Consider the following 12142-nt stretch of genomic DNA (forward strand, 5'->3'; position numbering starts at 1 on the left):
GTACCCCAAACTATAATCCAGGTTCCCATGCCCCTGCTTGATTAGTTTAAACCCCCCCAAATGAGCACTAACAAATCCTCCTCCACCCCAGGATATTGGTGCCCCCTCAGGTTCAGAGGTAGACCATCCTGTCTATAGAGGTCCCACCTTCCCCAGAAAGAGCCCCAGTTATCCAGAAATCTGAATCCCTCCCGCCATGCACCATCCCTGTAGCCACGTGTTTAATGCTCTCTCCCCCCTATTCCTCGTCTCACTATCACGTGGCACGGGCAACAACCCAGAGATAACTCTGTTTGTTCTCGCTCTGAGCTTCCATCCTAGCTCCCTAAAGGCCTGCCTGACATCCTTGTCCCTTTCCTACATAGTCGTTAGTGCCAATGTGGACTCGACTTGGGGCTGCTCCCCCTCCCCCTTAAGGACACGGGAAAACACGATCCGAGACATCACGTACCCTTGCACCTGGGAGGCACATACAAACGTGAGTCTCTCCTCGCTCCACAAAATCTTCTATCTGTGCCCTGACTATTGAGTCCCCAATTACTAATGTTCTACTCCTTTCCCCCCTTCCCTTCTGAGCAACAGGGACAGACTCCGTGCCAGAGGCCCGTACCCCATGGATTACCCCTTCGACGTTTGCGAACTAGTGCTTTCGGGGGCGGCCATGAAGCACACAATACTTTTTCACATTGCAATTAAATATGTTTTAGAAAATCATGGGGCTTATTTGCCTCTCCAGGGAAAGCATTGGGGTCTGTGGTGAATATATTATACTAATAATCCACCAGTGTATTTGTATCTGTGCTGTTGCACTTGTATTTGTATCTGTGCTATGCTGTTGCCCTTGTGGGCTTCTCCTATGGACCATTGTATGGCATTATCCATAGGGGAACATGTTGGGGCATGTATGAGCTCCACCCATGGCTCCTCCCCTTAAAGGAAGGTATAAAGAGCAGTCGACCTGTAGGCAGTTCTCAGCATTGGTTCAGTCGCAGGAAGGCACCGTTCTAAGTTGATTAAAGCCACGGTTTACTTCTACTCATGTCTCAATGAATTGATGGTTGCATCAATTTAATCAACTTAAACGCAACTGTGGAATCGGCCCTCAAACCAGACCGACTGGAACTCGATCCATAGGCTGCAGAGGCGAAAGAAATTTTTTCGCACTGGCTCTGCTGCTTCAAGGCCTATCTCGCAGCCTTCTCTACGCCTTCCGTCACCGACGAACAGTAGCTGAGTCTCCTCCACACACAGGTGAGCCATCGAATCTCTGTTCAATTCGACAGGGCCTTCTCCTGCGCAGACGCCCCTCACGATGCTCGAACGCCTCTATGTACGGTCCGTAAACGAGATCTACGTGCGACACATACTCACCACTCACCGCCAGCATCCCGGGGAATCGATAGATGACTACCTACGTGACCTCAAAGTCCTTGCACGCAGCTGTAACTACCAGGCCATTATGGCCACTCAACATATGGAACTCGCCGTCCGAGACGTCTACGTAGCGGGGGTTCGTTCCAACTATGTGAGAGTTGAAAAGGGGGCCCTAGACCTGGATCAGACGGTAAAGTTAGCCTCCTCTCTGGAAGTAGCATTCCAGAGCCGTAACGCGTTCCCGGCTGACCACGCAACCCCCTCGTGGACCCCCGACCAAAGACTACCCCAGGCCTGTGCTGTGCGGCCGCCCGCCCATCATGGGGGGCTACCCTGCTATTTCTGCGGGCAGCCCGGCAGCACTGCCCGACCCGTAACGCGAACTGCAGGAGCTGCGAGAGAAAAGGACATTTCGCCAAAGTTTCGTCTGCCAGGATCAAGAACTCTAACACACAGGCCCGATCCTCAGACTCACAGGCCCACAGATCCTGCAGTGTGGCAGCGTATCTGCCTACTCTGCCCCCTGCAGATGCGTCATTAGCCTTGTGCTATCCGTGGCGGCAGCCATCTTCCAGCCCTCACAGCACGTACGACTCACAGGGACCGCCATCGTGGACATCCTCCCCCATGCGACCGACCACGTGCGATCCATGGGGGCCGCCATCTTGGACACCATCTTCCTCACCGCCCGCCACGCTCAACTAACGGGGGCCGCCATCTTGGCCGCTCGACGCGTACGTTCAACAAAAGCAACCATTGCGGAGCTGCCCCAGCACCTCCGACCACGCCGACTACCCGCAATTCAACGCGGTCACCCTGGACCAGTCGCGACCCAAGCACCTTCGGAGCTCTATGATGACCGTCCGGGTAAACGGGCACGAGACGCCTTGCCTTTTTGACTCCGGGAGCACAGAGAGCTTCATTCACCCGGACATGGGAAGACGCTGCTCGCTCATAATTTTCCCGGCGCACCAAACCATCTCCCTCGCCTCTGGGTCGCACTCGGTGCAAATCCGAGGGTGCACTACCGTAACCTTAGCTATACAGGATGCCGGGTACGCCAATTTTAAATTATATGTGCTCCCAGACCTCTGCGCTCCTTTCCTATTGGGACTAGATTTCCAATGCAACCTCAGGAGCCTAGCCCTGAAGTTCGGGGGGCCCTACCCCCACACACGATATGCAGCCTCGCGACCCTAAAAATCGACCCTCCCCCACTCTTCGCAAACCTCACCGCTGACTGCAAACCAGACGCTACCAGAAGCAGGCGGTATAGCATACAGGACAGGACTTTTATCAGGTCCGAGGTCCAGCAACTCTTGCGGGAGGGAGTCATCGAGGCCAGCAATAGCCTCTGGAGAGCTCAGGTGGTGATCATCAAGACCGGAGAAAAGAACCGGATGGTTGTAGATTACAGCCAAACCATAAACCGGTACACACAACTCGATGCGTACCCCCCTTCCCCGGATTGCAGACATGGTGAACCATATCGCACACTACCGGGTGTTCTCCACGGTGGATCTGAAGTCTGCATACCGCCAGCTCCCAATCCGCCCGGAGGACCGCCACTACATGGCATTTGAGGCAGACGGCTGCCTTTTCCACTTCCTCCGGGTCCCCTTTGGCGTCACGAACGGGGTTTCAGTGTTCCAAAGAACAATGGACCGAATGGTGGACCAGTATGGGCTGCGGGCCACATTTCCGTACTTGGACAATGTCACCATCTGCGGCCATGATCAGCAGGGCCACGATGCCAACCTCCACAGATTTCTCCCTGCGGCCCAGGAATCTCCCAGTTTCACACTGGCAGGAGGTCCTCCCTGATGCGCTCCACTCTATTAGGTCCCTACTTTACACGGCCACAAACGAGACCCCTCATGACTGCCTATTTGTTTTCCCTAGGAGATCCACCTCAGGGGCCTCGCTTCCGTCCTGGTTGAAGACACCGGGGCCGGTCCTACTCAGAAAGCACGTCAGGAGCCATAAGTCCGATCCTCTGGTAGAGAGGGTCCAGCTCCTACACTCCAACCCCCAGTACGCGTCCACCATTTCCACCACCACCACCACCGCCCCTCCACCATATCCCGCCCAACCTACCATGAACAGCGCCCCCGCCCCTATATGGCTCCCGCGCTCCCTCCCGCCCGCCATTCCCTTCACCGATCCACAGAAATGAAGCTCCAGATGAGACGGTCCCGGAGTCCACTTCTGTACCCACACCAGCACCCTCACTACCAATGCCAGCATGGAAGAGTTTGACACCCAGGCCAGCAACAATGCCAGAGCTTCGGCGATCACAGTGTACAATCCGTGCGCCGGACCGACTGAACTTATGAACCCGATACCCCCGCCGGACTTCATTTTTTTTAACAGGGGGTGAATATGGTGAAAGTATTATACTAATAATCCACCAGTGTATTTGTATCTGTGCTGTTGCACCTGTATTCGTATCTGTGCTATGCTATTGCCCTTGTGGACTTCTCCTATGGGTCATTGTATGGCATTATCCATAGGGGAACATGTTGGGGCATGTATGGGCTCCGCCCATGGCTCCTCCCCTTGAAGGGAGGTATAAAGAGCAGTCGACCTGTAGGCAGTTCTCAGCACTGGTTCAGTCAAAGGCAGGCATTGTTCTAAGTTGATTAAAGCCACGGTTTACTTCTACTCATGTCTCGAGTGAATTGATGGTCACATCAGGGCCACAGAGGCTTTTCCCCTGACCATTGGCCCTTCTTTGTTCCATTGAGCTTGCCTTACTGGGTAAGTAATGGGACTGCATCCATGCAGCTGTTGGCCTCCACAAGCAGCGGTAAGTGGGGCATCCAATGGCTGACTACTTGGCAAATGGCACTTAAGAGGGTTTTTAATTATTTAAATTAGATGTGCACCTAGTTCAGCATGGCCTCATTGGGGAACTGCCCCATGTGGTTTCACATTTTACCAGCCCACCTGTTTCCCAACTTGTTGCTCTGGGGTGGGCAAAATGCCCACCATGGGCTTCGCTATAACTTCTGCTGAGTTTAACTAACCTGGCTTTCCATGTTGCTGAGAAGGAATTGTAGAGATTTATGAACTACTGCATGGAAGCCTTCTACAACCATCTTATCAATGTAGTTCACATAGCTCTCCCAGCTTGTAGTTTTCTCTTCTGCTCGAAAAAGTATTCTGTTTTCCTGCAACCAGATAACAATAAAGCATCTAAATTACTTATACATTTTAAACAGCCATGATTTTCCTGGAGGACCAATATCAGGCTGCTGAACAGGAAAAGCAGAACTAAAGTACTGTCCTATAAACCAGAACCCATGTGTCCCACAACAGTCTTTGAGCCACGCATTCATCTCTCTAATTTGATTTTTCCTATACCAATTCACGCATGACTCAGGTAATAATATTAACTTTGAAGTTAAGCTTCTTAATTTTGGACTTATGTTCTCATACTGACTGTGTAGAATCTCCTTCTTTGCCTTGCCTATGTCGTTGGTACCTACACAGACCACGATCACTGAATTCTCCCCATCCCATTGCAAGTTACTCTCCAGGCCTGAGCAGATGTTCCAAACACTGGCCCCAGGCAGTCAATGCAGCTATCCGGACTCCTGCTCTTTGTTGCAGAGAATGATGTCAATCCCTCTGACTATACTATCGCTTATATTCCTTTTTGCTCCCACCCCATGATCATCCACCAATAGCATCCCCCTCCCAATCCACCTGCTCCTCCGAATTCTCCCTTGGCCCTTCAACTTCCCCATGACAATCTGGCTTCCAAGCGAACCCCACAACTCCTCCCTGATCCAGCCTAACCCGACCCACTCCCCCTGACCATTGATTCCCCCACGACCCTTCTCTGACTTTTCATGAAACTGCCAGACCCTCCGCTTCCTCCCTACCCGCGTGATCCGCCAGTGCGTTACAACGTCTGAATCCATCCAGGAACCTCCAGTACACACTCACCCCTCCAACTTCACCCCAATCCTCCGATTCCACTTCAGCATCCAACTCCTATCCGACCCGAGCCCCAACCTTCTTACTCCACAATCTCCCATGATCTCCAACTGTGCACCGACCCTCCTATTCTCCCTGACCTTCTGATTCCCCTGTGGTGGTCAGCATTCCCAGCGACTCTGCAATCTCCCTCTGATTCCCTCAATCCATCGAATCCCCCGATCGTTCAACTTCCCCTCGAACCTCCAGTTTCCCCTGCAACCATCTGAACCAACCCTGATCCAACCCAAAGTAATTCTCTGGTTTCCTCTTGCCCCTCTGACTTCCCCCACCCATCCAACTCTCTCATAAACCTCTGACCTCCCCTGACTTCCCCCATCCCTCCTGACCTGCCGACTCAACCCTATGATCTGCCAACCACTTCCCCCAACCTCTCCAACCTCTTCCACGAGCTCTCCCACCTCTTTCCCTAACATCTCCCATCTCTTCCCCCGACCTCTCTCACCTCTTCCTTGACCCTCCAGCCCCCCCACCCAACCCTCTGATTCCAGCCGCCTCTCATTGGCACGTCCCTGACTCACATCTTCCCTGCGACTCCAACCCTGACTGTCCATTTCCTCATTGACTCTCCTGATGCACCAATACTAGACGCCTCAGACTCTGTCTAAAGGCCTTCAATGTTCCCAACCCATTGACAGCCTCCCCAACACTTTTCACTCCGTGACCCTCCGACTGCTATTCATCCTCCAACTTAAATACTTAGGTGGTTGTTTTTGACCGGTGCAGACAAAATGGGCCAATGGGCCTTTTCTGTGCTGTAGACCTTTGATTCCCCTCGACCTTAGAACTTCTCCCTGATCTAACCCAATGCAACTCTGACTTCCCCCCAACACCCACATAACCCTCTGACATACCCTGACTCTGATTCCCCATTCCCTCCTGATCAGACAACCCCCAATTCTGTCTTGCCCCATCCCCCCTAACCAACTCTCTGACCCATGCCTCCAACAACTCTTCGGTTCTCCCTGATCATCTAATTTCATCCTCAGCCCTCAATTGCCTCCAGCTATCTGACTCCCTACAACCACTCCAAGATCCAATGCTGCCCGAACCTCTGACTCCACCGACCCAGCGATGTCTATTGCAGACCCTCTGACTTTCTCCCAACCACTTCCTCCAACTTCCCAACCCTCTGACCTCCTTTGACCCTAAGCCTTCCCACCAGCCCCTCCAATCTAGCCAATTTCCTCAAGCCCTCCACCTCACCCTCTGAATTCCCTGTCCTTCCGGCATCCTGACTCCCCACCCAAACATCAAGCAACCTCATGAACTTTGGACTCCCAACCCCACCCACTGACTTCCCCAACCATCCAGCTTCCCACCCCGATCCTCCAAATCTGCCTCTGACCATCTGATTCCCACCTGACTATCCAACGTCCCCCCACCCTCAGACTCACCCGTTCCCTCTCACTCATCCAACTTTGTGATTTTCCCACTCAGACTCTCCAATGTTTCTTGACCATCCAAATCCCCCTGATGGCCAACTCCCTTATGATTCAGACTCCCCCCATCCCAACTCCCTCTGAGCCTCTAATATGCCACTCACCCTTTCCAACACCTCACTCTATGACCCTCCAATTTCTCACTGATCCCCTGGTGACTTCCGACTCACCCAACCCGCTGGACTCGCCCCTAAACCCAGAATCCGAGTCCTCCAGAGCTTCTGTCTCCCCCCATGACCTTCCAACTCCCCCTGACGGAAGAGATTCAGTCCATTCTTTCTACTGATTCCCAATTAATGGGCCTAAAGGTTTCCTGGTTCAGATTTGTCTTGGCAGTGACAATATTTTTAAGATATTTTTTAATGTAGCATGAGAGCAATATGAATGAGTCAATGTTATTTCACTTGACCTTTGAAGGGGGTGCACAGGAAATTTACAAATTTTCAATTAGCTGTCATATAAACCATCCAGCTTCCCATCCCAACCTGCCACTCCGCCCCTGACTGCCTGACTCCCACCTTACCCTTCAACTTCCCCCCACCCTCAGACTCACCCTTTCCCTCTCACTCATCCAACTCTGTGATTTTTTTCCCCTCAGATTCTCCAATGTTTCATGACCATCCAACTCCCCCTGCTCATCCAACTCTGTTGACTCGAGTGGGTAGCACAGTAGCAAAGTGGGTAGCGCAGTAGCTTCACAGCTCCCAGGTTCGATTCCTGGCTTGGGTCACTGTCTGTGCAGAGTCAGCACGTTCTCCCTGTGTCTGCGTGGGTTTCCTCCGAGTGCTCTGGTTTCCTCCCACAGTCCAAAGGTGTGCAAGTTAGGTGGATTGACCATGATAAATTGCCCTTTGTGTCCAAAAAGATTAGGTGGGGTTACTGGGTAACAGGGATACGGTGGAGGCGTGGGCGTAAGTAGGGTGCTCTTTCCAAGAGCCGGTGCAGACTTGGTGGGCCAAATGGCCTCCTTCTGCACTGTAAATTCTATGATACGCTGTAAACAACCTTCTCAATTTTACTGAGAAAGCACACTCTGTTATGCACATACTTGATGCTGAAAATAGACAGGTTGATTCAACCATCATGGTTGGTTAAACCATCAGTTAATTACATTATGCATTTGACATCTATGCTTACTCAGCAGTTTCAAGAAGGTTCCAAACTCACCTGCAAGCTCGCCAGAGTTCAATCTGGAAATAGGCAGGATGCGCACAGGACTCTGACCCGGCATAACCCTTAAATGAGTTTATTCCCTGCTTGCACGGTGGCACAGTGGTTAGCACTGCTGCCTCACAGCTCCAGGGACCCGGGTTCAAATCCAGGTGACTGTTTAGAGTTTGCACTTTCTCCCTGCGTCTGCGTGAGTTTCCTCTGGGTGCTCCGGTTTCCTCCCACAGTCCAAAGATGTGCAGGTTAGATGGATTGGCCATGCTAAATTGCCCCTTAGTGTCCAAAAGGTTAGGTGGGGGTGACTGGGTTACGGGGATAGGGTGGAGGCTTGGGTTTAAGCAAGTTGCTCTTTCCAAGAGCCGGTGTAGACTTGATGGGCCAAATGGCCTCCTTCTGCATTGTGAATTCTATGAATCTATGATTCTCTGCATCCAAACCCACTTGAACTTGGCTATAATAATTCCACCCATTCTGTTCAATCTCACAGGAGGTATGATACTATTCATATTTTTTTAATACAGTATCAAGTGAATAGTGTTCAGTCTCTTTTTACCTCCAATAATGCATGAAGCTTGACACCATCTTCGCTAACAGCTGCATATCTTCTGTTTAACAAGTTTGGTCGTCCATCAAGGTCCAAGAATGAATCTTTTTTATTGCCACCCCTTTCAAACAAAGGGCTTGCTGACCATTCCTACCAAAAGATAATCAATAAAATATAACCTGAATTGAACCAACATAGTAAACGCAACTATTTAAAGAATACCAAGTATTAGTACAGTCAGCAACACTGAGCAGCTGCAGAAAACTCTTGAGGGGGGAATGTGAAGCGGACTTGGTCCACATCAGTACCAAGAAAGAGGAATGTATTGTGTCTTTATAATGATAAAAGAGCACCAATCACTCATGGATTGGGTAAACACTTTGGGAGTTCATTTATTGGGACCAGGCAAATGGGAACATATATTCAGAGGTTTAAAACTTGAAGATGTCAGCAATAGAGCTGTGTACCTCTCACAGGCCAAAGACTGGATGGCATGATATGCTTCCCTTCAAGTGATGGATACAGCTTCAACGCAGATTACAGCATTCCATGTTCTTTTTAAAAATACTTCTTCCACTTGCAAAGAAATATAAGTATTTCACGTTAATGTTTAGTTCCCATAAAAAGTGTAAAAGTAATCTGCTGGCATGCCCAGATATTACAATGGTGACTTGTCTGGAGGTTTCTATAATGACTCAGTGATATATGAAGCTGCCTTTATCGTTTATTCATTTACGGGATGTGGAAATCGCTCGATGGGCCAGCATTTATTTGTTTTAATAAATTTAGTGTGTCCAATTAATTTTTTTCCAATTGAGGGGCAATTTAGCATGGCCAATCCACCTACCCTGCACATCTTTGGGTTTTGGGGGCAAAACCCACACAAACACGGGGAGAATGTGCAAACTCCACACGGACAGTGACCCAGAACTGGGATCGAACCTGGGACCTCGGCGCCATGAGGCAGCAGTGCTATCCACTATCCAGGGGCCAGCATTTATTGCCCATCCCTCATTGCCCATCCCTTATTGCCCTTCAAAAGGTGGTGGTGAACTGCCTTCTTGAACAGCTGCAGTCCCTGTGGTGTAGGTACACCGATAGTGCTGTTAGGGAGGGAGGTCCACGAAGGGCATGTTGTACCTAGTTGCATTTTGGAATCTATCCTCTGCAGGTCAATTGAGTCTGCAGGATTGCCCAGATCTTGTCATGGTAACCTTGTCTGGAGGTTTACTCACAGTAATCTGTGGGGCCACCATCCTTGCATGCTGTGCCTGGTTGCATTTGGGATCTGTCCTCTGTGGATCACCCGAGTCTGTGAACATTAGGAGCACATCTACAGCTGAGACTGGAAGGAACATCCTAATGCTTGGTTCATTGACATAGAACATACAATGCAGAAGGAGGCCATTTGGCCCATTGAGCCTGCACTGACCCACTTAAGCCCTCACTTCCACCCCATCCCCGTAACCCAGTAACCCCTCCTAACCTTTTTGGACACTGAGGAGCAATTTAGCATGGCCAATCCACCTAACCTGCATGTCTTTGGACTGTGGGAGGAAACCGGAGGACCCGGAGGAAACCCACCCAGACACGGGGAGAACATGCAGATTCTGCACAAACAGTGACCCAGCGGGGAATTGAACCTGGGACCCTGGCGCTGTGAAGTCACACTGCTATCCACTTGTGCTACCGTGCTGCTCGCTATCACGCAGAGCCAATCCTAACAATCTCCTTGGCAAGAGGTACAGGAAAGGTTCCATGCAAATAGTATCTACCTGGGCCTCGTGCACTCCGCTCCCAAAATGAAGGGGTACCTCAGGGACCCATTAACCTTAATTAGACACTCTGCAATGGCAGTTGAGCAACAGCTCCTTCTGCCACAAGAGGGATATCTCCTCAGTCAGGATACTCTCCCCCAGGACCCATGTGTAGTTGTTTCCCCAGGTCATCCCAGAATACATTGAAGAACTCCACGGTCAACCCGTCCAGCCATGGGTCTTGCCTCTACATAGGCTGTTGAGGGTGCCTCCAAGGATATAGAGGCATCCGTTTTTCCAGCAACCTCTGGGTCAACCTGTGTCAGGTCCTCCCACAAAACTCTGCAAGACCCTCACTGGATAGATCCAGAGAGACATACGGAGTAATAGGCTCATGTTTTATCTCCTATTCCCTCCAGATCTGGGACAAAGGATCTGTCATCAGCCAGCATCCCAAGGAGTTGCTTACTGATCCCCTGCTATTTTTCCAGTGAGTAGAAAAAGGGAGAGCCTCTGTCCAGGTCATTGAGGAACCAGATCTGCGACCTCAAATATGTGCCTTGGGACCCGACTGACACAAGATCCCAGGGTGAACACTTCATTATACAACTCCCTCGACCCCTCTGCATACCTCTGACAGCAGACTCAGATGCAAATCTTTCCCATGTCCCACAGTAGCCTCAAGGAGTCGAAGCTCCCTGCTTCCTTCTCCAACTGACCCAGAAATGACAGAAAGATTCCTGCAACCAGGTATGCTCCAGCAGCAGATTGTTAAAATGACAGTATATGGACCCCATCCGGGCACAGAACGGAATGAATTCTGCCCACCATCAGTAGGTGGTTTGAGCAAAGCACCTGCTGCACAGAGCACTGGAATGCAGGTCATGTACGCCTTATAAATGTAAAAGGTGCAAAATCCTGGATGCTCTGACCCCAGGCAACACAAAAGTAAAAATTCTGGTGTCCAGATGGTGATGTCGCCAGACATCCACCAAGATGAAGGACCAGTTCAGGTCCCTCAAATTCCCCATGAATGCTGAACATGGAACATGGGTACCACCACAGACACTGGTCCCATCGCACAATTATAAACCCCCCAGGACAATGCATTCAACGGCATCAGTAGATCCGAGATGAGCAGATACTTCAAAGAAGCTTGTTTGCCTGAACCATACAGATTTCCTGCAAGACGCACACCGCAAACTTCCCGTCCCAAATAGAACATAGAACAGTACAGCACAGAACAGGCCCTTCGGCCCTCAATGTTGTGCCGAGCCATGATCACCCTACTCAAACCCACGTATCCACCCTATACCCGTAACCCAACAACCCCCCCCTTAACCTTACTTTTATTAGGACACTACGGGCAATTTAGCATGGCCAATCCACCTAACCCGCACATCTTTGGACTGTGGGAGGAAACCGGAGCACCCGGAGGAAACCCACGCACACAGGGGGAGGACGTGCAGACTCCACACAGACAGTGACCCAGCCGGGAATCGAACCTGGGACCCTGGAGCTGTGAAGCATTTATGCTAACCACCATGCTACCCTGCTGCCCCTAATGAATGAGAAGTTCTGGAAACTGTGCTGTGTTTCTCTGCTGCCACTGATGAGAAGGCTAGCTTTGGTTATCCTCACTGTCAGAAGTAAATACAACCATCATCAGCACCCAGTGTACAGTCTGGGTGGAGTTAGAAGACCTCTAATGTTCCCACTCCCTCAGGTGGCTAGCGAGAAATGTCTGGAACCACTGTTTAGCATTCTGGTCCAGCCCAGGGTCTGCTTCGGTCAACCAGAGTACAAGCAGAAATTAATGCCACTCATCCAGGGCTGACTGGACTCTGTCT

At 50.8% G+C, this 12142-nt stretch overlaps 1 protein-coding gene across 1 annotated transcript in view; it reads right to left on the reverse strand.

Moving 5' to 3' along the window:
• LOC119953684 (dynein heavy chain 17, axonemal-like) overlaps positions 1-12142 on the reverse strand; it is an 821504-nt gene that overhangs the window by 559230 nt on the left and 250132 nt on the right. The window contains 2 exon segments of the mRNA XM_038778213.1: positions 4404-4547; positions 8545-8685. Coding sequence (XP_038634141.1) covers positions 4404-4547; positions 8545-8685 — 285 coding nt within the window.

This window comes from Scyliorhinus canicula, chromosome 18, assembly GCF_902713615.1.
Source record: "Scyliorhinus canicula chromosome 18, sScyCan1.1, whole genome shotgun sequence".
Classification (NCBI taxonomy): domain Eukaryota; kingdom Metazoa; phylum Chordata; class Chondrichthyes; order Carcharhiniformes; family Scyliorhinidae; genus Scyliorhinus; species Scyliorhinus canicula.